The sequence below is a fragment of the Mastacembelus armatus genome, chromosome 13 (assembly GCF_900324485.2).
Source record: "Mastacembelus armatus chromosome 13, fMasArm1.2, whole genome shotgun sequence".
NCBI lineage: Eukaryota > Metazoa > Chordata > Actinopteri > Synbranchiformes > Mastacembelidae > Mastacembelus > Mastacembelus armatus.
In genome coordinates this window covers 24,578,208-24,604,947 of record NC_046645.1, presented here as the reverse complement: position 1 = coordinate 24,604,947, position 26,740 = coordinate 24,578,208, and the positions used below count along the sequence as shown (strand labels likewise).

General features: G+C 42.8%; 2 protein-coding genes across 5 annotated transcripts; one reads left to right on the top strand and one right to left on the bottom strand.

The window, feature by feature from the left end:
* The first annotated feature begins 682 nt into the window (after positions 1–682).
* LOC113124046 (coagulation factor VII) lies at positions 683–10,309 on the top strand. 2 transcript variants are annotated; one of them, XM_026296518.1, is made up of 11 exons: positions 683–843; positions 1,346–1,420; positions 1,700–1,872; positions 2,532–2,556; positions 3,083–3,196; positions 3,615–3,749; positions 3,893–4,203; positions 8,717–8,831; positions 9,188–9,384; positions 9,473–9,598; positions 9,860–10,309. In XM_026296518.1, exons 2-11 carry the CDS (start codon positions 1,354–1,356, stop codon positions 10,100–10,102), a joined length of 1,506 nt encoding a protein of 501 aa, XP_026152303.1. In that variant the 5' UTR covers positions 683–843; positions 1,346–1,353; the 3' UTR covers positions 10,103–10,309. The 2 variants fall into 2 exon arrangements, with proteins under 2 accessions (XP_026152303.1, XP_026152296.1); XM_026296511.1 differs by having other exon boundaries at positions 1,300–1,420.
* An 879-nt stretch (positions 10,310–11,188) lies between these two features.
* masp1 (MBL associated serine protease 1) lies at positions 11,189–25,807 on the bottom strand. Of its 3 annotated transcripts, none has more exons than XM_026328682.2 (13): positions 25,638–25,807; positions 24,993–25,195; positions 22,521–22,698; positions 21,889–22,020; positions 20,141–20,337; positions 19,918–20,065; positions 16,455–16,573; positions 15,835–15,913; positions 14,387–14,521; positions 14,083–14,157; positions 13,723–13,970; positions 13,066–13,254; positions 11,189–12,732 (listed from the first exon to the last, which is right to left on the bottom strand). In XM_026328682.2, the coding sequence occupies exons 2-13, from the start codon at positions 25,155–25,157 to the stop codon at positions 12,262–12,264; spliced, it is 2,136 nt and encodes a 711-aa protein (XP_026184467.1). In that variant the 5' UTR covers positions 25,158–25,195; positions 25,638–25,807; the 3' UTR covers positions 11,189–12,261. The 3 variants fall into 3 exon arrangements, with proteins under 3 accessions (XP_026184467.1, XP_026184459.1, XP_026184476.1); XM_026328674.2 differs by having other exon boundaries at positions 11,190–12,732; positions 24,973–25,195; positions 25,638–25,802; XM_026328691.2 differs by lacking the exons at positions 11,189–12,732; positions 13,066–13,254; positions 13,723–13,970; positions 14,083–14,157; positions 14,387–14,521 and adding an exon at positions 14,821–15,547 and having other exon boundaries at positions 24,973–25,195; positions 25,638–25,763.
* Between the last annotated feature and the right edge of the window lie 933 nt (positions 25,808–26,740).

Sequence of the window (26,740 nt, the reverse complement as noted above, 5' to 3'; positions counted from 1 at the left end):
GTCGGTGTGTCCGTTGAACAAACTACTTTTTTCCTCAGCCTCTTTCAGCTCCTGGTTTGGTTTAAGGTTCGTTGTGATTCCAAACATCTAAACCAGCAGAGTAAATGGTTTTAAAATAAATGATTTCTCCTTTAAATTACAGTATAATTGTAAATATTCTGCCATTAATGATCTTTGTTTACATCAGAAAATATTCTCAGCTCCAGGTGAAGGTAATTTTAATTTTTCTGCATTTAGACAAGATTCATTCAGTGATACAGGAGGTTGCTGGTTAAGTTTTCTGTTCAGGCTAGTGAAGAAAACACTATTTAATATTATAACATGTTACTGGAAAAACGTTTGCAATAAAAAAACAGGTATCAATAACTGACACTTTAATTGTTCAATCAAGTTGCCAATTCACAAGTTCATTCCAAATCTGGGCTTAAATACTGATACATGAATGGATTGGGATGTTTTTTAATGGATTTTCTGCTTAATCTAATTTACTACAGTGTTATTAAGGTCATGGAAATACCCAGGTAAAATACCTGGATATTGTACTTACGTACATCAGAAAATGTACTTACTACTCCTGGTGTATGTCAGAAGCTTTTATATTTTTGAAGTTTAAAATCAGTTGGATGTTGCTGTGACCTTTGACCTTTGGGTACTGCTGTGTTCCTCTTTAGGTTTGTCTGCTCTCTGACAATAGTCCGTCAGCAGTGCAGCCTTCCCTGCTGCTGATGTGACGTGTGTGTGTCAATATTTGGAGTCAGGTTAACCATCGATCCACTCGATCTCTGTCCTCCATTTTACGTCCAAACACACATCAAATCTCTCGCAGGACACGACAGAACACAGGTAGGACCATTGACTTGCTGCCCAACAGGTTCTGGTTCTTCAGCTCACATTCATAGAAAAGCAGAGGTTCCCAGGCTCATGGTCATGGTTCCACGCTGGGTTCTTTGATACAGAAACTAGTTTTCCAGAGATCTCAGGACTGAACTGAGATATTTTTTATGTACACAACTTATAGAGAATGTGACCCAGCTCGAGGTCTATTAAAAGCGAACATCATAAGATAAAACTAAAAAAATCTGACATCACATTACATCCCTTCAGGAGATGTAAAACCTGGAAACCTGAACATATTCTGGACCAGGTTAATTTTTATGGAGACTAGACAACAAGCAGGAGTCCACTGAAAACTACTATAGGATGAAATAGCTTTTGTTTTTAGATGGACAACTCTGCCTCTGTCCTCAGACAGAAATGTGCTGCGGGTCCTGAGCTCTGACTCTGACTCTTTGTCCTCAGACATAAACTTGAACCCGTCCTCAGCTCAGAATCGCTTTGTCCTCAGACAGAGACATGCTGCCGTCCTCAGCTCTAAGTCTCTGCTCACTGCTCATCTGCTTGGAACTGATCCAGTGTGCAGGTGAGACAGATGCACAGGTGAAGAGACTCACCTTCATATATTGAATGATTTGGTTTATTCTGATCCTGTTGGTGCTTTTACTTTTTAAAGAGATTTTTTTAAATTATTGATGTTTTGTCTGTCTTCACTTCCTGTGGATTGAAGATGATTTTTTCTTTTAGAAAATTATTGTGGATTTATTTATTTATTTATTTTGTATTAAATAACTGGAGACCACAGTTTTCTGTAAGGTTCTTGTCTCAATAGGATAAATACTGAATAAGGTTTGTTCTTCCTTAGTGTTCCTAGATCAGTCCTCGGCAGGTCAGGTGCTTCACTCATCCTCCTCCAGGAGGCGTCGAGCTAACTCCTTATTGGAGGAGATGTTACCTGGGAATCTGGAGAGGGAGTGTTATGAGGAGAACTGCTCTCAGGAGGAGGCTGCAGAGATCTTCCAGACCAAGGAGAAGACAGTAAGAACCACCACCATGATCCATACTGAGGGCAGGGACTCCACAGGAGGTCACCAATGTGACATAGTTTCTTTTTCAATACAACCACTTCAGGTCAAACACATGCTCAGACATTTACTTTGCTGGGCTTTCCCAGATTTAAGCAAAGAATCTTCATAGGGAAGAACTCCCGTAAAAAAGGAATTAGTTAATAGTTTCTGTGAGAGCAGAAACTATTAACTAATGACCAAATCTTTGGGGAAACTAAAGCAAAGTGATTATACATCCATGAAGTCAAATAATTATTTATCTGTAATAATTTACTTTACATAGACTGTGAGACATCTTCAGCAACAAACTAAGTTCCCAGGTTACACATACTGTTCAGGCAGTGGGTGTTATTTCAGCTTTCTATAAGAATATGTTAGTCCTCTTCTTTATTCTTTCACAATAAACCTCCATTTTTTCTGTGGTATAATGAAATATTTAGATTTCGTCCTTAAGATCAGCTTGTGTCCTCTCTGTAGGCACTAGTTTATGTTTGTGTCTGGGCTGAGGCTGGTGGCAAGTTCTTGTCACTGTTTTGTCCTGGTTGAATCAACTTCATATGTTTTGCTGTGAAAATAATAAACAAGACACTAATAGCTTGATGCAGATGTTTAACTTTTTTTGTCCCACAGCTGGAGTTTTGGTTCCGATACACAAGTGAGTACATTCACCATTAACATCCCTCATCATCAGTTATTATTAAAAGAACATGAGTCATATCAAAGTTCGTGCTGCATCTGAGATGTGAACCTAAAACTTCACGTGTCTTCACAGATCTGGATTCAGACCTGATCCAAACTCATTTTATCTACATTTAAAAATCACCTTAATTACAACATCTAGTGGCTATCAGTAGCCAATCTGGAGCTTTCTATCAAATCACATGGTCTTCAGCAGCAGATGGAGTTTTAGTGTGTTTACACATTATCACATAATAATGTTTATCGAAGCACATTTACTTTAGATCTGATGTGTGTTCATGTTAAACTGCGTCTGATTCATTAAAACAGAATCTGAAATCATGTTGACCGATAAAAATGCACAGACGTTCAGATGTTTTGGAATAATATAGACTTGGATTTTATTATAAATGAAATCACCTGCAGTCAGTCTACCTGATGACATCACTCCACACCTGGATCAGTGAGATGTGATGTGTTCAAGTGTCAACTGTGTGTCATAGATCTGAACCCCTGTCGGTCCAACCCCTGTCTGAATGGAGGGATGTGCACTCTGGACCGAGGAGATTTCATGTGTCTGTGTCCTCCAAAGTATCACGGCAAGATCTGTGACACAGGTAAAAAACTCCTGTGACTCAGGTAAACAACTCCTGTGACACAGGTAAAAAAACTCCTGTGACTCAGGTAAACAACTCCTGTGACGCAGATAAACAACTCCTGTGAGTCAGGTAAACAATAGTTTAAGTTGTAATTTAGTTGAAATCCTGAAAAAGTGAGGAGCGTATTGATAAATGTCCTCATATTGGTTCTATTGAACTGGGTGCATGTTACTGGGACACCATTTAGTTCCAAATCGAGGATCTGTAGTCTGTCAGGGCTGCCTCCTAGGCCCACTGTTTTTATTTTTGATTAAATGTTTAAAATCTTTTAGAAGATGAATAAGATATAAAGTAAGAATAAGCGATTTACACTAGATATGTACAAACAACAGCACACCACAGTATGAACTGATGCTTGTATGTGTCCTGTGTGTAGTGGCATCTGAGTGTCGCTATAGAAATGGAGGCTGTCTGCAGTACTGCAGAGACCTCACAGGTGGTGCTGGAGTACAATGTGGCTGCGCTGACGGATTTAAACTTGAGCCTGATGGACAGAGCTGCTACCAGACCGGTAACAGCACTGCAGTACTACTAATATTACTACAGCTACTGCATAGAGTACTACACTAATACAACTCCTATATATTACAGATAGTATAGACACCGATAATGGCTGTAGTGGTCTGGTTTTGATGTCACTGTCATGTCCTTCAGTGTCAGTTCCCTGTGGTCGCCAGCAGGCAGAGGCCTTGTACTGGAGCCGGACCCTGTGGACTGAGGAGGACAACATCACAATGGAGACTAACAGCTGGCAGCCTGAACTGAATTTAACAGAGACTGAGGAGGAAAGGACAGTGAATGCAACATTTACAAAAAGAAGAGGGAACAAGACACTCTCAAGGGGGGAGGAGGGGGAGGAGGGGGAGGACTTGAGAGGCGAGGATCTAGGAGGAGAAGAAGGTGAGGGGCTGATGCCTCGTATTGTGGGTGGAGTCCTGGAGAAACAGGGACAGAGTCCCTGGCAGGTATGGGAGACATTCCTTAATAAAAATGAGTTATTTACAGCTGTTACTGTACTAATTAATCTTTTAACAGAAGCGTGTCAAACAAAATGGACCAGAGTGTAATGGCCAGGTATATGTTAGTGATGGATCAGCTGGATCTGATGCTTCACAGTGAGTCTCCACCATTATCATGGTGTCCAGACCCAACTTTCCTGTTCTGGTTCCCTGTCAGTGCTCTCAGAGTGGTTCTGGGCCTCAGTATTTCAGCAGCTGTATAAAGCCACAGTCCTCTACCTGCTCAGCAGCAAAAAGCAGACAGACAGAGTCATAGATGAGCTGGTGAACATAGTGGAGCATTTAGCAGCTGAAGCTCCAGAGATTTCCCTCAGGAGGTGGTGGAGACCAAACCTAGACCTCAAACTGAGGGTCCACTGGGCTGAGATTCAGCAGGCGGACTCAGGCACTGGTCCACATGGATCAACATGTTGGTCTGGAGCTGAGGTGGAAATAGGTTCAACAGATCAATTCACAACTAGACGATGCAATTTCTGAAGAAATTGCATTGGGATTGCCGATCGCCGCGAAAAGCTCGAGGCAGACCGCGTCGCCGAAGCACGTTTTGAATCGACCGATTGCGATAATCGAGAAATATGGACTGTAGTGAGGGTGATTTTATTTTGAGTAAATGCTACAAAAAGGCTTTTATTTTGAAAGGACATAGAGCTGCAGGAGACTTATGGGAACTCACAAAACTATCTGGACTTTATTTTGAATATTCCTCATACTTTACAAAAATGTGATATCTTCCTATAAATAACTGTAGACTTTTATTGTGAAAGTCTGACCATGTCAGAAACCATGGCTGACAAAGAAAATGGCCTCACCTGGTGCCCGAAGCTGTATGCCAATAACCAACGTCCGTTTTAATATTGAGTTGCTGTTTCAGGGCTTTTTTATTGAGAAAATGCTATTTTGGGGCTTTTATTTTGAAAGGGCAAAGTGCTGCAGGACACTCTTGGGACCTTGTTCAAGAATCTAGACTTTATTTTGAATATTCCTTACTATTTACAAAAATGTAATATCTTCCTATAAATAACTGTAGACTTTTATTGTGAAACTCTCATCATGTCAAAAACCATGGCTGACATGGAAAATGGCCTCACTTGGTACCTGAAGCTGTATGCCAAAAGGTAACGTCCATTTTAATATTCGGTTGCTATTTCAGGGCTTTTTTATTGAGAAAATGCTATTTCGGGGCTTTTATTTTGAAAGGACATAGTGCTGCAGGAGACTCTTGGGACCTTGTACAAGAATCTGGACTTTATATTGAATATTCCTTACTATTTACAAAAATTTATTAACTTACTCTAAATAACTGTAGACTTTTATTGTGAAAGTCTCACCATGTCAGAAACCATGGCTGACAAAGAAAATGGCCTAACTTGGTACCTGTAGCTGTATGCCAATAGGTAACGTCCATTTTAATATTGAGTTGCTGTTTCAGGGCTGTTTTATTGAGAAAATGCTATTTCGGGGCTTTTATTTTGAAAGGACAAAGTGCTGCAGGAGACTCTTGGGACCTTGTACAAGAATCTGGACTTTATTTTGAATATTCCTTACAATTTATGAAAATGTAATATCTTCCTATAAATAACTGTAGACTTCTATTGTGAAAGTCTCACCATGTCAGAAACCATGGCTGACATGGAAAATGGCCTCACTTGGTACCTGAAGCTGTATGCCAATAGGTAACGTCCATTTTAATATTGAGTTGCTGTTTCAGGGCTTTTTTATTGAGAAAATGCTATTTCGGGGCTTTTATTTTGAAAGGGAAAAGTGCTGTAGGAGACTCTTGGGACCTTGTACAAGAATCTGGACTTTATTTTGGATATTCCTTACAATTAACAAAATTGTAATGACTTACTATAAATAACTGTAGACTTTTATTTTGAAAATCTCACCATGTCAGAAACCATGGCTGACATGGAAAATGGCCTCACTTGGTACCTGAAGCTGTATGCCAATAGGTAACGTCCATTTTAATATTGAGTTGCTGTTTCAGGGCTTTTTTATTGAGAAAATGCTATTTCGGGGCTTTTATTTTGAAAGGGTAAAGTGCTGCAGGAGACTCTTGGGACCTTGTCCAAGAATCTGGACTTTATTTTGAATATTCTTTACTATTTACAAAAATGTAATAACTTACTATAAATAACTGTAGACTTTTATTGTGAAAGTCTCACCATGTCAGAAGCCATGGCTGACATGGAAAATGGCCTCACTCTGTACCTGAAGCTGTATGCCAATAGGTAACGTCCATTTTAATATTGAGTTGCTGTTTCAGGGCTATTCTATTGAGAAAATGCTATTTCGGGGCTTTTATTTTGAAAGGACAAGGTGCTGCAGGAGACTCTTGGGACCTTATACAAGAATCTGGACTTTATTTTGAATATTCCTTAAAATTTACAAAAATGTAATATCTTCCTATATATGACTAGACTTTTATTTTGAAAATCTCACCATGTCAGAAACCATGGCTGACAAAGAAAATGGCCTCACTTGGTACCTGTAGCTGTATGCCAATAGGTAACGTCCATTTTAATATTGAGTTGCTGTTTCAGGTCCAAGACTGAGTGGTCACCAAGTGTAACAGCAGTGGACATTTGGCAGCCAGTCATTCTTAATTACCAACCACAGACAGATGCTATGCTGCTAATGCATTGTATGTATTTGCTATGGTCACCTATGCCCAGAGTGGGGGTGAGGGTGGGGGGGGGTGGTATTGAGTTATCCCCATGTGTAACAGCATGTGACATTATGCAGCCAGTCATTCTTAATTACCAAACATAGACAGCTGCTATGCTGCTATTGCGCAATGAGCTGCTTTGTGTTGAGTAGTTGCTATGGTGATCAAAGCCCAGAGTGAGAGGGGGAGTGACAGCACTTTACACACGCTGAGTGGAGAAACTGAGAAAACTTCACCTTACAAAATGGAGGATTACAGAAAAACTATAAGTGCTATCAATATAATTCTTTCACTAACAGTGCCAGGAGGCTTCAACAAAGAGATCGATCCACTTTTTGTGAAGATATTCCAAAAAATGAAGGATTGGTGGCGAGTTAGAAACAGCCTTCATTTGTGTTTCTCTCCAAAAATTGTAGAGATCTTTAGAATGGGAGTGAATGAGAGATTGAGCAGTCACTCTCTGTCTGTTAGGCCACCTTGTGGAAAAACCGTAGGTCCTATAAAACTATGAACAGCATTGCCTGAAAGAAGACAAAAATCTCTACTACTTTTGAGAAAATGGTGTATGAAGAGTCAAAATTGTGGCCGTGACGGCGAGTTAGAGAGAAAAATTTTCCCTAAACTTAACAGCTTCTCCCACTCTAGCGATGACATCACGCACTCTAGCCCTCTCCCATACACACCAATGTAAAATTCAGAAATTTCCTAAAAAAACCATCAAACTTAAACCGCGATTGAAGAAAAACCGTAATAGATATCAAAAAGCTGTATACAAGACTTATAGATTAATGCCTTCTGACCCGTTTAAAGGTCGAATGGTGTTTCTAGCTGAAAGTATGCTGACACAGTTAAAGCTCAAAGAGGACAAAGTTGAAAGGAGATTTTAACGTACTCTCCATTCATTCCTATGGGAAAAAATTCCGACAAAACCTGGAATATTTCGGAAATTATGAAAGATATCGCTGAGAAAAGTAGAAGCACCCATCTCCTCATCGAGCTGCACGCGACGGTGTTTGAATGACGTTTCTACGTCGAACGGTGTAGGACTAGATAGCGACCGAAAAACGGCGGAATTATAATAAAGAGAAAAAACGAAGAACATATCTTGGGATTGCTGCTTTGCACAGCAATCCCAACAATAAAAATATATAATTTAAACAGCAATGTTTAAAGCATAGTCACATGAATAGACGAAGTGGTCGAACCAAAATAAAACTGATAAATAAAGAGTGTTACACAACAGAAAATTAAAATAGAAAACTGTGTCTTGACATTAATGTTTGTGTAGAATTGAAGGATGTTCCAAACTAGAGGCCATTTAGTACTGGTCCAGTAACAATGAGCAGAGTCTAAGGATTTGAGGCTGTGGCCAATCAGAGAACAGGGAATAAACGGTGAGCGAAACAGTGACGTACGTTAAACGTGACCAGTGACAGCTGATCCACTGCAAATCTGAAGGCTGAATCAGGAGCCACATGACCTGGTCTTGTTTGTACTAACTGAATACTATAAAAACCCTGAATATAAATTTAGACTAATAATCAGTAATAATCACTAAATAAAAACTAAAAATCACTAATAATGCAAAGCATGTGTGACCTTGTCGAGGCTTGTCCAGACAAGGTTTCTGTCTGCAAGTTGGAGATTTGTGGACAGGGAGCTGGGACAGACTTTGGAGAACAGCGGAATAAATGCAGCCAGTATTTTATTTGATCAGACATATGTGGCAGCATGTTCCCTGGTTTAGCTTCAGCTGCTGCAGGTTTTCTGACTGTCAGTGTTTGTGTTCAGGTTCTGATCCGCAGGTCTGATGGTTATGGTTTTTGTGGAGGGACCCTGGTTTCTGATCAGTGGGTGGTTTCTGCTGCTCACTGCTTTGAGGAGTCTGCAGACCACGTCACTATAGGTAACATACTCCACCTTCACCAGTTCACCCAGTTCTCCTGCCCAACAACCCACCAGTTCCCTCCCTGCTCACCATCTCTGTATCTCAGGTCCATTGAGACAGAAATGACATGTGAGAAATACGTCACATAAAAGTACCTGAACAACAATAGCACCTGTAAAGTTTTAATCTCTTGTATTTGGCGCTTAATTTTGATTAATAAACAGCATGTAAACAAAGTCCACACACCAGGTATTTCTGCACAGTCATTTTACTACTTTTATTTAAAGATCTGAAAGTTTGTCCAGCCCTGTTAGGTCCTGATGTCCTAAGCTCTGTCAGGGAGGATGCGTCATTAGTCATGTTTCTCTCTGCAGGAGACTTGGATAAGGAGCGCCCTGATCCAGGTGAGCAGCAGATAAAGATTCAGAAGGTCATCGTTCATCCTCACTTCCACTCTTTCACCTTTGACAGCGACATCGCCCTGATTTACCTTGCCCAGCCTGTCATCAGGGGCCCCACCGCTGTGCCCGCCTGCCTGCCTGACACCCACCTGTCCAAATACCTGCTGAAGGCAACTTCTTTTAACACACCAACCACTGACCCCTGTGTATCTGCTGAAGAAGCGAATTGTATATCTGACTGTTTGTCTTTGTGTCCAGGAGGAGAACAGGGGTGTGGTGACAGGCTGGGGGGTCACTCAGTACCTGGGCAAGTCCTCCCGCTTCCTCAGGAAGGTAGTGCTCCCAGTGGTCAGCTACAAAGACTGCACTGCTTCGACTGAACAGGTGATCTCCTCCACCTGACAGCAGCTGGAGAACAGAGCTCACCTGCTGTGCTCAGTACCTGAGCTCATTTACTCAAGTACTGAAGTACATGTTCACATATTGTACTTCATGTCGGAGGAAATATTGTACATTTTACTGCAAACATTTATTAATCTGTCTGTAGATTCAGTCTTCTCGTATCAGGTCATGAAATTGTGGCCCTCATGTGTTGATGTCTTCCTTATGTTAATATGCTGTTTCAACCTATGCTGTCTCAAACAGGTCATCACAGACAACATGTTCTGTGCGGGTTACCTCGATGCAGGTATGGACGCCTGCAGCGGAGACAGCGGAGGCCCATTTGTGGTGTACTACAGAGGGACCTGGTTTCTGACCGGAGTCGTCAGCTGGGGGGAGCAATGTGGCGCCAGGGGGAAGTACGGAGTTTATACCAGACTGGGGAACTTCCTAGGCTGGATCAGAGAAACCATGGAGAGACAGGACCTGAATGATACTGAGAGCTGAAAGATGAAGGCTGATGAAGCCGATAGTGAGTGTTAACGTGCAGCTTTAGATCCTCCTCAGCAACCATACCCTGTTCTGACAGAGGCTGTCATTCAGAGCATCTTCATCATCATCACCATCATCATCCTCATTGTCCTCATCATCATCATCATCCTCCTCCTAATCATCATCAATCTCATCCTCATCATCACCACCATCTTCATCATCACATCCTCATCCTCATTGTCCTCCTCCTCCTCATCATCATCACCATCATCATCCTCCTCTTCCTCCTCCTTCTAATCATCATCATTCTCATCCTCATCATCCTCCTCATCACCATCCTCATCTTTTTTGTCCTCCTTCTCATTGTCATCACATTCTCATTTTCCTTTTACTTATCATGTCCTCATTATCATCATCCTCCTCCTCATCACCATCCTCATTATATCCTTATTATCTCATCATCACATCATCCTCCTCCTCATCACCATCCTCATTATATCCTTATTATCTCATCACATCATCCTCCTCCTCATCACCATCCTCATTATATCCTTATTATCTCATCATCACATCATCCTCCTCCTCATCACCATCCTCATTATATCCTTATCTCATCATTACATCATCCTCCTCCTCATCACCATCCTCTCCTCGACTTGGACCTGTGTGAAATCTGACTCCTGCTGGTGAAAACAGGTCTTGAAATGAGCTTCTGGTATTGGCTGGTCTATGGACATAGGTGATGTCAGCAGGTGCTGAGGTCACCTGGGACTAGTCCGACACCAACTAGTTTTTATGTATAGCAATGAGAACAGACAGTTTCATGATTTGTCTTGTAGTGATAGTTTGATGTTAGAGATCATATTAACGACACATATGAATTAGGAGGACAGTTCTACACAGGTTGTGATCACCCATGTCTGTTTACTGGATGGAAAATAATGTAAAATGACATGGATGACATTGTTTCACACTCAGTGGCTCCAAAGACCAAACAGTTTAGTTTCTGTCCTTTATATGTTCTGATCAGTATACATGTATGTAATGTAATGTGTTTTTTCTCTAAACAAATCAGAGGTTTTCAGGATATGTGACATTTCTTTGCAAAAGTGTTTATTTCAGCTCAGTAATCAGACTTGTTTATATAATTCTGTGTAAAATAAAATGACATACAGTATTTAAATGATACATGTCAGTGGAGAAATAATATACTAGTTGCAGATTTCTTCTTCATTGTCTTCTCAAACAGAGGGTGAATCCTAATTCCCTTATTTTATTGTTCCTTGGTCGAACTGAAAGTCGTCATGGTCCTCCGTGATGAAGGACATCCCAAAGCTCTTACTTCTGCTCTGAGGAGCCTGGGGGAGCTGTAACTGAGGGTACCTGAATGCATCGTCACTGAAATCTGTTACAGATTGACAAGTCCCTTTATCTGAAATGAGTCTGTGATTGGATGCTGCACAGTAAGGATCAAAGGAGACATTTCCTGTCTCTTAAACATGTTTCCTGGCTCCTCTGTCCTTGTGTCCATTCCTTGTAAGACACAAGGAAAAGACACAAGTGAAGGAAACATGGATGCAGTTAGTGGAGTTGGGATTCACCCACATTCTTAACTGCAGTGTCACACAGTAGTTACTAGGAAAAGTCCTGTTAGTGCCCCCTGCAGGTCGCAGAGTTCCTTCACAACAGTCTGAAGTCTGAGTCAGTGTTTTTAAGATGTGGCAGGAATAAATCCAACAACAGACAAATTTCCAGGCTCCATCCTGATAGAAAAAAGATGTTTGGCTGCTCACCTGTGAGTGAACCTAGAACATTTTAAAGGCAGGAATAACATCATTAGCTGTGTTTAACCACAGGTCTGGGTATCGCGCTGTCAGTTTGAGGACACTGCTCAGTCTGATTTCATTTTAACTGATTTTTATTTAGTTTGCAGTAACCAACATTAAAACTGATGAAGTTAAATAACTTTTCATTTTTGTCTAAGAGGCGAAGAATCTGCAGAGACCAAGAAAAAACAGCCACACTGAGTCTGAAGCCAAGGGTTGTTCTGAAACCACAGCCAGAAGACGAGAATCTGAACATGATCACATGACCGCAGACTGTGGAGGTTCCCTTCAGGTATACGGATGCTCATACAGCAAACCGCGTCCTCGGTCTGGGATGCAGCTGTGATGTCACCACCAGGGGGCACTGTGAAGGTGGTTCTGTATCCATGCTACATATTTAGGCACTCGGGTGTAGACCCCATACACCCTCTGACTCCCACACTCCTCTGGGCCACCCCAGGACACCAACCCAAACACTACCCACCTCCGGCTGACCAGGTCCTCCATCACAAAGGCCCCCCCACTGTCCCCCAGGCATGTGTCCTTACCCCCCTCAAAGAACCCGGCACAGAACATGTTGTCGGTGATGTTGTAGCTGATGGAACGTGACGTGTAGCTCGCCTGGCACTCGTCCTGAGCAACCACCGGCAGCTTCACATACTGCAGGAGGTCAGAGGTCACCCTGTGGTCGGTGGCCGCCGCCGGGTCAGAGGTCAGTGTGGGGGGGTCCCCAGTGGACAAGGAGGAAGCATTGGGATTGGAGATCCCCCAGCCGGCAATTACACCCAGAGAGGTGGGGAGAGGCGTAGGGGTGTCGTCCTGAATAAGACAGAGAGGTCAAAGTTTGCAGTTTGTACAGGAGGAGGATATGTTTATGCCCTCATGTCCCCGTTGTGTCCTCACTATTCTAAAAATGACGTCTCCCTTTTTAAAAACATCCTCACTTTCTTTGTACGTCCACACTTTTCTAAAATGTCCCTTGTTTTTTTTTAAACGTCCTCAGTTTCCACATGAAGCTGCCCTTTCTGCTTTCTAATCTCTTTGATTTGATGTTCTCACGTCTCTAGACATCTGGGAAAGTGTCTTACAGTAGTCCTCATATGTGACCTGAGTGTTTTCTGTAGGACTGAGTAACGATTATATTCGTCTCACCTTGTTGAGAGCTGCTGGGAGACAGACTGGGCGGATGACTTCGTTAAACTCCACCTGGTCCCTCAGCTTCAGCAGAGCAATGTCATTGTTGTAGTTGTTGGGTTGGAAGTCTGGATGGAGGAAGATGTCCTGCACTGAGCGGTTGGTGGCCAGACGTTTGTCTCGGGTGTTATGGAGACCAAGGAAGACCTGAGGACAGATACAGGTACTGCTCACCTTTAATTAACAGAAGCATCATAGGAACACCTGACACACTTACAGACACAGTGTGATCACATATCTCAGCCCGTGTAGATTCACACATTTGGTCTTTACATGACAACTGTGTCTACACTTCAACATGTCTATTAGCGCGTCCTTCTCTCTGTGAATTGTAAATCTAAATGTTCTGTTACCTTCCAATACAAACTGCTTTTCTAGAAGAGAGTGAGATTTCCTGACTGAAAAGTCAAATATTAAATAAACTGTAACAGAAACAGATTTATTCTATACATTATATCCACATTATAGCTGCTCTGAGTTATTTCACCAGTGCTGAGGTTTTTGTAAAAATATGTTAATGATGTGTTTCTAAATGTTTAGAATCATTTTGGGGTAAATTAATAATAAAACCAGGGAAAAGATGATGTCTGGAGTAGGTAAAGAAAAGGACCTGACCTTGACATGGCCCGGGGCCACGGGGACAATGCTGGTGTCCCTCCTCCGGGACCTCAGGACATGTGCAGCTGTGAGGACCCAGGACTCAGACAGCAGGGCCCCAGAGCTGAACCAGCGGTCCTCAGGGACCCTGGACAGGTCCTCCACGCTGAGCAGCACTTGCCAGGGGAACAGGCCGGGCTCAGCGCTCCGACCACCCACAATACGCTTCACCTGAGAGGGAAGAGCGCGGGAGGGCCGGCCACAGGCTGCACAGGAGAGTCACAAAATAATGTGAACCGCTTGCCCACCTGTTTACAGTGATGGAAGTAGAGGCAGACTGGTGGCTGAGTTAGGGTCACTTATAAAGGCAACAGGTACCTGGCAGGCAGATCGGCAGTTTGCTTCCTACATCTGAATTTATCCACTGTCCATTCTGACCACACCTGTACGAACCTACAACACAGACAAACTGAGTGATCCTCTGACCCTAAACCTAACACACAGCAAACCTCAATGAACATATTCTACACCTAAAGCTAAGGCTGACTGTCACTGAGGAAACGAGTACTAAAAAGGTCCTCAAAGAGGAAACACAAATACAACAGAAAAACCATGTGATAGTTTCCTCGCTGTCTAAAAACGTGACTTTACTAAAAAGCCCAGTTAACGTTAGTGTTCGTACTGTTGGTGGGGTGGAGCTGGAAGGCGTCCTCCCTGCAGATATACTGAACAGTCGACCCAAACAGTGTGCTGTTGGCGTGGTTACCAAACACCACGTCAGCCATGTCGACCACCTTGGGACTCCCACAATCCACCACTGCCACATTGAGGAGACAGAACAGACCAATCAGTTTCAGTGTCAACATAGGGAGTGATGATGATGATGATGATGAAGGACGATGTGGATGTGGAAGAGATGAAGACTCAGACCAAACTGAACTGGACCCGAGTCTCAGCTGGGTTTTTGTTACATTTTAGACCCGACAGAACCCAGCAGGGTTTCTGCATGTCCCCGGGTACGTGAATACCAGAAGAGTTCATGTCCAGTTTTGGTGCAAACATTGAGCCTCATGTTTTAGCACAGCGTCACACTGACCACAGTCAGATGAAAAACTGAATTAGTCCAGGCAGAAAATTAAATTTGGATTAATTAAATTTTCTTGCATTTTACCTGCAGCCAAAGTGTTTTTTCATTTGGCCTTTATTCATCTTTTTGCTGTTTGTATCTAATGTAATGGTCAGTGTGAGCAGCATTAAACAGAAAACAGCCACTGTCACTGTTTTAGATGGAGATGATTCCTTTTAAATGACAGTGTCCCTTTAAATGAGCTCAGTTAATAAGTGACTGACAAACATGAGTTCAATGAGAAACAGCTTTGGCATCAACTGATTATCAATACATGTGTCTAAATGGAATGAGGTGCTTTATGTCAGTGAAAGTATGAACTACAACATTAACATCGTACCTCAACAGTTCAGTCAGATACTCATCCATAACACATCTGTATCCCAGATGTGACTCTTCCTGTTGTGATGGTTTCATGTCATTGTGTTTCAGTGCTGATGTTTATGGCCATTTTTAATTAGCTCAGGTCATAAATGCTCCATGTTATGTAACACTCCCTATACAAAGGTAGAATAATTCGAATCAATCCATCTGCTGTTGCACAGACACAGAGACTGCAGACTGTGGTTTGATGTGTTTTATTAAAAAATACTTTGGAGCAAACTATGTCAGACATGAACTAAACTAAAACTTGGTTCCTACAGAGTCTGAACTAGTCTTGACTGAGATCATTTACGATGCTGCACAGAGATCTTCACCTCCTCGTCGAGTCTGTTTCTAGAGACAAAGACACAGAGCAGGAAGCATCGTTTCAGTCACAGACCTGAATCCTGCTTTTTAACTTAATACTGTAGTCACTCTGAGTCCTGAACGTGTTCAGAGATGCAGCATTAGATCCTGATAAAACTCTGATTTCTATCTTTGTTCAGTTTGACCTGTTCAGTGAAGTGAAAGAATGAAAGCAGATGTTTCATGGATGAGCTGTACGGACTGGATGTATCCAAACTGTCTGGCTGTGTTTCATATTTATCTGAGGCCCAGAGGAGAATGAACCGTTTTCTTACTTTGACACTGAGGAGCACTGCTGCTCCACGAGCCATCGGCCTGACAGTCCACCTGAAAATGATCCAGAAACTCACCATCCTGAAGCAGAGACGTACAACAAGAGAGGACACAACAGGCACACAATCATAATGTTCCCACAATGTAAAAATGCACTGGTAAAAATCAAATCAGTTTAAAAACCAGACCCTTCTGGTGCTCCATATATTTCTTCTAAAACATGGTGGCCAGGTTTTCAGTTTGAGACCAGATCTCTCCAGGTAGGAGATTATTTTTAAATACTACACATATAGTTGTATTCTTCTAGCAGTTTAGAGAAAACATTTCACTAACAGTATTTGTCAGGATGTTTATAGACCAAGCTACAGGTGCATCCCTAATCTCTGAGGTGCCAGGGAAGGTTTCTGTCTGCAGAACCAGATTCTGTTATTTGTTGTTCTGTTACCACCTGTAACCGTTCAGAGAAAGAGGTGGGCTAGATCCCAGATGCTGCTGTAGATGTGTACTCTGTTTGTAGATTTACTTCTCCTTTGGCTTTTAGATTCACCTTTCCACCACTTCAGTCCTGATCTGTAGCTGTACTGATGTAAAATATCAATGTATTGTGGTCTGTGCACCCTACCTTCAGTATTCTGTACCCTGGCTCACAGCTGAACAGGATGTGGTCTTTAAAGGAGTATCCTGATTGGACAGGGTTTAATAGGCCATTGGGCGGGATCTCAGGTACTGGACATTGACTTCCTGTCAGGACAAAATAAAAGTATTTAATTAAAAAAAACATAAGCTCAGTTTGATGCATGTGTGTTAGATCCTGTCTTTACATGTCCCTTATATGAAAATCTGTAGTGGTCTTTGTAAACCTGTAGCGGTGTTTGTAAACCTGCAGTGGTCTATGTAAACCTGTAGTGTGTAGTGTATATAAACCTGTAGTGGTCTATGTAAACCTGTAGTATGTAGTGTATATAAACCTGTAGTGGTCTATGTAAACCTGTAGTATGTAGTGTATATAAACCTGTAGTGGCCTATGTAAACCTGTAGTATGTAGTGTATATAAACCTGTAGTGGTCTATGTAAACCTGTAGTATGTAGTGTATATAAACCTGTAGTGGTCTATGTAAGCCGGTAGTATGTGGTGTATGTAAACCTGTAATGGTCTTTGTAAGCCTGTAGTATGTGGTCTATGTAAAGCTGTAGTGGTCTATGTAAAGCTGTAGTATGTGGTGTATATAAACCTGTAGTGGTTTATGTAAACCTGTAGTATGTAGTGTATATAAACCTGTAGTGGCCTATGTAAACCTGTAGTATGTAGTGTATATAAACCTGTAGTGGTCTATGTAAACCTGTAGTATGTAGTGTATATAAACCTGTAGTGGTCTATGTAAGCCGGTAGTATGTGGTGTATGTAAACCTGTAATGGTCTTTGTAAGCCTGTAGTATGTGGTCTATGTAAAGCTGTAGTGGTCTATGTAAAGCTGTAGTATGTGGTGTATATAAACCTGTAGTGGTTTATGTAAACCTGTAGTATGTAGTGTATATAAACCTGTAGTGGTCTATGTAAACCTGTAGTATGTAGTGTATATAAACCTGTAGTGGTCTATGTAAGCCGGTAGTATGTGGTGTATGTAAACCTGTAATGGTCTTTGTAAGCCTGTAGTATGTGGTCTATGTAAAGCTGTAGTGGTCTATGTAAAGCTGTAGTATGTGGTGTATATAAACCTGTAGTGGTTTATGTAAACCTGTAGTATGTGGATATAAACCTGTAGTGGTCTATGTAAACCTGTAGTGGTGTATGTAGACCTGTAATATGTGGTGTATATAAACCTGTAGTGGTCTATGTAAACCTGTAGTGGTGTAGTATGTGGTGTATGTAAACCTGTAGCAGTCTATGTAAAGCTGTAGTGGTCTATGTAAAGCTTTAGCTGTGTTTGTAAACCTTTAGTCGTCTATGTTCACCTGTAGTGGTGTATGTAAACCGGTAGCGGTGTATACAGTGAGTACGGAAAGTATTCAGACCCCTTTAAATTTTTCACTCGTTGTGTCATTGCAGCCATTTGCCAAAATCAAAAAAGTTCATTTTATTTCTCATTAATGTACACTCAGCACCCCATCTTGACAGAAAAAAAACAGAAATGTAGAAATTTTTGCAAATTTATTACAAAAGAAAACCTGAAATATCACATGGTCATAAGTATTCAGACCCTTTGCAGTGACACTCATATTTAACTCACATGCTGTCCATTTCTTCTGATCCTCCTTGAGATGGTTCTGCTCCTTCATTGGAGTCCAGCTGTGTTTAATTAAACTGATTGGACTTGATTAGGAAAGGCACACACCTGTCTATATAAGACCTTACAGCTCACAGTGCATGTCAGAGCAAATGAGAATCATGAGGTCGAAGGAACTGCCCAAGGAGCTCAGAGACAGAATTGTGGCAAGGCACAGATCTGGCCAAGGTTACAAAAGAATTTCTGCAGCACTCAAGGTTCCTAAGAGCACAGTGGCCTCCATAATCCTCAAATGAAAAGGTTTGGGAAAACCAGAACTCTTCCTAGACCTGGCCGCCCAGCCAAACTGAGCAATCATGGGAGAAGAGCCTTGGTGAGAGAGGTAAAGAAGAACCCAAAGATCACTGTGGCTGAGCTCCAGAGATGCAGTAGGGAGATGGGAGAAAGTTCCACAAAGTCAACTATCACTGCAGCCCTCCACCAGTCGGGGCTTTATGGCAGAGGGGTCCGACGGAAGCCTCTCCTCAGTGCAAGACACATGAAAGCCCGCATAGAGTTTGCCAAAAAACACATGAAGGACTCCCAGACTATGACAAAAAAGATTCTCTGGTCTGATGAGACCAAGATTGAACTTTTTGGCGTTAATTCTAAGCGGTATGTGTGGAGAAAACCAGGCACTGCTCATCACCTGCCCAATACAATCCCTACAGTGAAACATGGTGGTGGGAGCATCATGTTGTGGGGGTGTTTTTCAGCTGCAGGGACAGGACGACTGGTTGCAATTGAAGGAAAGATGAATGCGGCCAAATATAGAGATTTCCTGGAAGAAAACCTCTTCCAGAGTGCTCAGGACCTCAGGCTGGGCCGAAGGTTCATCTTTCAACAGGACAATGACCCTAAGCACACAGCTAAAATAACAAAGGAGTGGCTTCAGAACAACTCTGTGACCGTTCTTGACTGGCCCAGCCAGAGCCCTGACCTAAACCCAATTGAGCATCTCTGGAGAGACCTGAAAATGGCTGTCCACCAACGTTCACCATGCAACCTGACAGAACTGGAGAGGATCTGCAAGGAAGAATGGCAGAGGATCCCCAAATCCAGGTGTGAAAAACTTGCATCATTCCCAAGAAGACTCATGGCTGTACTAGCTCAAAAGGGTGCTTCTACTCAATACTGAGCACAGGGTCTGAATACTTATGACCATGTGATATTTCAGGTTTTCTTTTGTAATAAATTTGCAAAAATTTCTACATTTCTGGTTTTTTCTGTCAAGATGGGGTGCTGAGTGTACATTAATGAGAAATAAAATGAACTTTTTTGATTTTGGCAAATGGCTGCAATGACACAAAGAGTGAAAAATTTAAAGGGGTCTGAATACTTTCCGTACCCACTGTATAAACCTGTAGTATGTGGTGTATGTAAGCCTGTAGCAGTCTATGTAAAGCTGTAGTGGTCTATGTAAAGCTGTAGCTGTGTTTGTAAACCTTCAGTGGTCTATGTTCACCTGTAGTGGTGTATGTAAACCGGTAGCGGTGTATATAAACCTGTAGTATGTGGTGTATGTAAACCTGTAATGGTCTTTGTAAGCCTGTAGTATGTGGAGTATGTAAATCTGTAGTTTTCTATGTAAAGCTGTAGTGGTCTATGAAAAGTTGTAGTGGTCTATGTAAAGATGTAGCGGTCTATGTAAAGCTGTAGTGGTGTATGTAAACCTGTAATGGTCTTTGTAAGCCTGTAGTATGTGGTGTATGTAAATCTGTAATGCTCTTTGTTAGCCTGTAGTATGTGGTGTATGTAAATCTGTAGTGGTCTATGTAAACCTGTAATGGTGTATGTAAAGCTGTAATGGTCTATGTCAACCTGTAGCGGTGTATGTGAGGCTCCAGCCAAGGTTTTCTCCTGAGTTGTCGCTGTGGAAGATGACAGTGACGTTGTTGCTGTCGGTCTCGATGAGTCCTGGGGGTTGGTCTCCACAGAATGGACCAAACTCTCTGCTGCCTGCTCTGATCTGACACATGATTGTTCACAATTACAGATTATATCTGTGTTTATATGTCTGTGCAGGTGTGTTTCTTCCTCTCACCTTGACATAGTCGTAGGGGCAGATGACGTCGGGGTGATCCTCCACGTCAAAGGTAGGGTCAAACTGGATGCGGAGCCTGAAGCCCAGCTCCACCTCGATCCGATACAGACACTCGGAGCTCTTTGGATACGGAGCAGGAAAATCAACGCTGCTCAGAATACCAGAGCGTTCCCTGAACACAGCATCACTGCACTCCACTGAAAAATGAACAGTTGTGTTTCCATCAGGTCAATTCAGGTTCTGAAGATTCCTAACCCTAAACCAGAGGAAGCTGCGTCCCCACAGTGCGACTATGTAGAGATTTATATCCCACAACACAGGGGGTGCACACAGTTCACAGTCTATTTCTGACAGCACACTGTTCGTCATTGTGTCTAGAAGATTCAACAATATGTTTCCAGTAAAAAAACCATATTATCCCAGTAGTGGTCTACTTGTGGTTCCTGGAGTACCTACAGTAGAACACAATGTTCCTGTGGTTCCTACAGTAGAAGGGAGGCAGGGCCTTCAGCTAGCTCACCCCATCCGGTTGGGGCCTCTCAACCTTCTGACACTCTGAGAGAAGTTTCTTCTATTAAAGGGAGTTTTTACTCCCAACAGTCACCAAGTGCTGCTCAGGAGGGATTTGTTGGGTTCTATGTGAAGTGTGTGATTTGGTGCTATACAAATAAAAGTGAGTTGAATAGTTCAGTGCTGCTGATTTCACCACGTCTGATGTCCCATGAAAAAGCCAGTCTTATTGAAGTGAGAAGGTGAAGCTTCAGCTCAGTTTGTCAGAAGATTTGACATCTGATTCATGAAGAGCTTTGTTAGTGAGCACTGAGCCCAGTATGTGTCTCCTCCACACTGAAGCATGCAGAACATGTAAACATTTAGCCCCATTAGCAGCTGCTATCAGTCAGAGCGAGGTCACAGACCAGACACATGTAACCACAGGCACACTGCACGGCTGCAGCTGCTTCATCAGGCCCCTCCAGACATCCTGCATCTGCAAAGACTGTCCTGAAAGTGAAAATGGCACCAGAGTATTTCCTGACAATCTGACCTGGAAATCTGAGGTTGGACATTTCTCTCTTTGAATTTGCTGCTGAAAAAGCGTTTTTGTTCATTAGTCACATATTTTAAAAAAGCCTCTATGTTCCAAACCCAGTTGAGATGATCACACTTTTTGTGTGAGGGATGAATTCATGAGAAAACACAACAAAAAGTTATCAGACATTTATCGGTGAACACCAGCGCAGAGAGCGCTCTGGATCACGAGAGGATGTCAGATACCAGAGTCTCAGTGTAAACTGGAGCTTTTCAAACATAATGAGCTTAAAGATGTCAACATGTGAACCGGTTCTCAGCAGATTTGAATTCCAGCAGCCTGATCCTGATTACAGCCTGCTGCTGGCAGCTCACGTCCCACACATCACTCCACACCTTTGGAACGTAAAAAACGTAAAAGCACGAAGCTTCTGCTTCACATTCAGTATTTTACAGAAACATCTCTGAAGCAGCTTCTCAAAAAATGAAACAGAACTCGGATTTGAATATTTATCCTGTGTTCTGCTGCTGATATCCAGCTCCTGGCATGTCTGGGATCAGTCTATTTTCTGGTGTAATGGTTAGAACACATTAATACATTAAAGTGACTTGTTATTTGTAACATTTCCTCCATCTCTACTGCTGCTGTGTTTTATTGTCTTGTTGATTGTTTCTATCTAACATGGTGTCTGTTCTTTGACCTGCAGGAGACGACTCACCTCTGCAGGTGCGGTTGTCGGTGTGCAGCAGGTAACCATAGCGACAGGAGCAGTAGTATCCTCCGATGTAGTTGTGACAGAAATGGTCACAGAGCAGGTCTTCATCGCTGCGATCGTTGCACTCGTCTATGTCTGGACAGAGGGAGACAAAAGGTGGGACAGATGTGGGGGAGGAATCAGAGAGCACAGCATCACTGAGAATAAAACGAGCCCCGGTGTCCTCAGAGCTTTTAGAAACCTGAACCTCCAGCCTGAGCCAGTATTTATCTGAGAGGCAGCAGATGGAGGTTGGACAGAGGAGAAAATGCAGCTGTGACAGACTAACAGAATGTCCAAACTCACACTGTGATCCCTCTTACATATAGACAACAGACTAAAACTTTATTCAGTAGGATCCCCAGTGTCAGACTGAGACAGTCTGGTCCAACAGTAAATCCTCCTCCATGAAGGTGCTAATGTTCAGTTTGTGTTCAGACTGTTTCACTGCTGGACTGGGTTGTGCTATACTGACAGTGTTTCTGGTATTTAGCCTCAGGGACAGAAGTGCCAGATTAGAGGAGGTGCAGCTGATCACAGGAGGTTTTGTGTCTGAGGATTGGTTTCAGATCTGGTTTAAACCACCCGGTCCTCACCCACAGCGCTGTAATGAGCCATGAACCCAGAGTACCGCTCCTCGTTGGAGAAGTCGGAGGAGAAGAGGACGCTGAGGGAATTTCTTGGGGAGGTGATGACCTGCTGAGCCGGCACCACCTCTGTGTCCGTCTCCTGTGTCCCACAGAACAACGCCAACACCTCCCCCTCCGTCTCCACCTGCACACCAAACAAAAGCATGAGAAATCACCAAAAAAACGGCGGTGGAGTCAGACCTCTGCAGCTACCCACAAAACCTGTTCTTAATAAAACCAGTCCTGTTGAATCATGGAGAAAAGGACAGAACTCTACTTGTGTGATATTTAAAATAAACTACAATGTTTGTGGGTTGAGTGAGTTAGCTGTGAATTTACACAACAGTTTACAGAACTCACTGTGAACCCATGGAGACAGAGACAACCATCATCACTGGATCGCCGTCATACTGAAGGAAACCAAAAAACTGCAGGATTCTGAAAGAGGTTTCTGAGCCTCTGTTTGGTCTTACTACAAACCAGATTGATATTGAGATGTCACACATTTTAGACAACACCAGCTTTGTGTCAGCAGTTTGTGTTTGACTCTTTGCTCTTCCAATGGTTTTCAGGATGGTCTCCTCTTGGCTCCTGTTCTGTTTTTCAGGCAGCACCGGAGCTTCTATTGCAGGAAGAAACGTAAAGAAACAAGAGAAAGAGGAAAGGCCCTGGTTCACACATGAGACTGAGGAGGGAAAACATAAACGTCAGGAGATACAAGCGACTGTGTTGCAGTCAGAGGCTGTGATAAAGCTGCAGGACAGTGTGTGTCGTAACAGGCTCCAGGCTTATCTGACGGTCACCACAGTTTACTCAGTGTCAATGTTCAGCAGGACACACACAGCAAAATGTGTGTGTCTCTTACTGAGAACAATGTGTGTACGTTCTGTGCTTGTCTGGACTAATTGTAGTGTAATTAATACCATCGCTGTGAGGACTTTAAAAGAAAACACCTGTACACTGCAGCAGTAACAGGTTTTCTTCAAATTAACCCTGTGAGATCACAACAGGGATCCAGTAGTTTAAACACCTGCCGTATAACGTCACACGTTTTCATGTGTCAGTCCAAACATTTCCATGTATGTTTGAGACCGGATTGAAGACCGTTGAGGAAAAGCTGAAACATGTAAGGAACCTCAGGACAGGCGGAGTCAAACCACCACCTGTGTGAATAACAGACCCAACAAACGTTGCTGTACTTTCCTGCGTAAGTGATAGGCCGATCACAACTAATGATGCTGATAAGGACAAAAACACAGGTGCTGATTGGCCAGAGGTAACAATGACTTGTTTCCATCGGACTGCAGCACCTTGAGTCTGAACTCACAGTATTCAGTATTTGGATTAAAAAGAAATAAGGATTTTATGACTGAAGTTGTGTAAAAGTCTGCAGAGTTAATGTCTGGTGGTGTGTTCAGGGGCTGTCACGGGCAGCTGGTAGAGTGTCAGGTGGTGTGTTCAGGGGCTGTCACAGGCAGTTGGTAGTGTCAGGTGGTGTGTTCAGGGGCTATCACAGGCAGTTGGAAGTGTCAGGTGGTGTGTTCAGGGGCTGTCACGGGCAGCTGGTAGAGTGTCAAGTGGTGTGTGTTATGGTTGCATGTTGTTGTGTGTAAGCAGTGTGAACCTGCAGAACCACAAAATTTCTCCTGGTGAATCTGTTAATGTGCTGCATTCACATCCTCAGCAGACAGTGGGAACTTCTGATCACTCAAAGGAGCACCGTTTGTGTGTTTGTAGTGTTAGTCCACACACACTCAGAGCAGTGCACTGTGGGAAGTCAGCTGGTTCTTTTGTGTGTTACAGCCACTTGCAGTTGACAGCAGGTTGCCGCAGTGCGTTGCCACGGAGCGTTGCCATGGTGTGTTGCCACAGTGCGTTGTCGTGGCGCCCAGTGACATCATTAGAATATGAATATGAGTGTGCCGGGTTCTAATCACACTGCGGGGACCAGAGGCTGGTCTAAACCAGTGAACTTCAGGGTGACAACAGGCCCGAAACCTTGAAGTCCACTTTGACTTTGAGCTTTAAGGCTCATCAGAGGTTTGTCACCAAACCTGTTTTTATCTGTTTTTATCAGACACTTCTGTCTGAGAGCGACATAGACTGGACTGCTGTGACACTGTCTTCTCTGGTCCACATAGGAAAGTTATAAATCAGGTCCAGCTGATCCAGAACGGTGCTGCTGAGTGCAGACAAGGATCAGAAGTTCCCATACTGATTAAAGTTGTTAGTGTCCATCTCTATTTTAAAATTGTTTCACTGCAGTTTAAAGCACTTCATGCCCTGACATGTTTCCAATGTATGAACCAGGACCCTTGGGTTCCCTGTGGACCCGGATCTTCTCTAAAACACAAAGTGCAGTTGATAGTTCACTAGACAGCAGCAACTATAAAATGTCCCATGATGCCTTGTGCCTTACCTTGACATAGTCGTACTCACACAGGTAGGACGGCTCCATGTCGAAGTGGCTGAAGTAGAGTTTGATCTGGAAGCCGTCGGGAACGCTGATGTTCCAGTGCAGCTCGGTCTCTCTGGGGTACGGCTCTGGAAAGTTTGGACTGTGCAGGCTGCCGTACATTCCTGCCAGAGACACCAGCTGAGCATCAACCACGACTGAGACGAGGAGCGGGGCCAGAAGGAGGCTGAAACGGTTACAGAGTTTGAGTTTCATTCAGTCTGCTTGTCAGCAGGGAATGTTTGTAGTCTCGCTAATGTTTAGTTTTTATAACCAATATAAGAGTTGATGTGTAGGTTTTGTTCTTTAGGGTGATGTTTAAATGGTTTTTACATTGTTCAAACTTATTATCTAAAGAACAGTTCAGATTTACTTCAGTTTCTGTTCACGTGAACAAATAAAAACTTCTGACAGGTGATGTAACTGTCGACCCAAATATCGAGAGTTACTGATGACTTCTGGTGTTTCGTGCAGCCTGAAGCTGTCCACAATAACTGAATCAATAAGTGGATCAATAACAAGCTGCAGCCTGAACAAAAGCTGCGAATAAGGACCTGGACGTTCTCAGTTTTAACAGCGTTTCCATGAAATATGTCAGAAACGTTTCTGCGGGTTTGTGGAAAACTCACCTCATGATGGAGAAACTAACTGCACCGTCCGTTACTCCGTTTGTCTCCGTCTGGCGGATTTTACCGAGGGACGCTGGCAGACCGTATGACGCGAGAGAACGGCTGACGTCATCACGTCAGGTTAGGGGGGTGCGTGCGGAACACTCGTAGAAGCACCTGACTAGTGCTACCTACGACAAAAAACTACTACTACTAACACTAACAATAATAATTTTTATCTTGTTAAAACTCTGATTCAAAACATCTGGAAATCAACATGAGCAACATCTGTTTCTGTAAGAGCCCTGAAACAAATGGAAACATGGACTAACTGCACATCTGTAGTGAAATGCTCCGTTTTGTGTTTCTGAGTTTTTAGCAGAGGTGGGAAGTAACAAAATATAAATACTTTGTTACTGTACTAAAGTAGATTTTTCAGGTATCTGTACTTTGAGTATTCATTTTTACTTTTACCCCCTACATTTAAACACAAATATCTGTACTTTCTACTCCTTATATTATCAGAACAGGCTCGTTACTTTTTCAGCCTCCGCGGATGACGACACGACGTAAAAGACGTAACTAACTAGAGGAGGAAATAGAGTGAGTGTACAGGTTATGAACGAGAAAACCTGCAGTGCGACATAGGGGAAGAAAGGGATCCAGGGAGTGTTGCCGAGTCCGACGAGGATGCAAGAGATTCGGAAAAGCCAGACGTTCCCCATCCATGGCCGGATTTAAAAGAACTGTTCAAGAATGATTCATGGTGAATGTGTGTTTTGTTCCCTGTACCAGCACTGTGCAGGTTGTTAATAAAAGAAGAATTGTTTTTTGTGTCAAACTTTTGCCATTGATGACAAAAAAACCCATTTTTACTTTAAGTACAATTCAGACCCTGTACTTTCTTACTTTTACTTGAGTAAAGGAGGTGAATCAGTACTTTTACTTTCAATGGAGTCTTTTTTTACACAAGTATCTGTACTTCTACTTAAGTATAGAATGTGAGTACTTTTGCCACCTCTGGTTTTTAGTGAAACACGGAGATCACTGACGGCAGCCTGAGGTGGGAAGCAGGTCTGAATCAGGACGACCTACAGCTGCTCCACAAACAGCAGCTGAAGTCC

Bases quoted from the DNA above. Each gene is read 5' to 3' on its own strand.
- LOC113124046 (XM_026296518.1), top strand. From the start codon at position 1,354: ATGCTGCCGTCCTCAGCTCTAAGTCTCTGCTCACTGCTCATCTGCTTG. The intron at 1,421-1,699 runs GTGAGACAGATG...GTTCTTCCTTAG, and splicing joins GGAACTGATCCAGTGTGCAG to TGTTCCTAGATCAGTCCTCG. The intron at 4,204-8,716 runs GTATGGGAGACA...GTTTGTGTTCAG, and splicing joins AGGGACAGAGTCCCTGGCAG to GTTCTGATCCGCAGGTCTGA.
- masp1 (XM_026328674.2), bottom strand. The intron at 16,574-19,917 runs GTTGACATAGAC...TTGTCCTGACAG, and splicing joins CCTCACATACACCGCTACAG to GAAGTCAATGTCCAGTACCT. The intron at 12,733-13,065 runs GTGAGACGAATA...TGTCTTATTCAG, and splicing joins TCCCAGCAGCTCTCAACAAG to GACGACACCCCTACGCCTCT.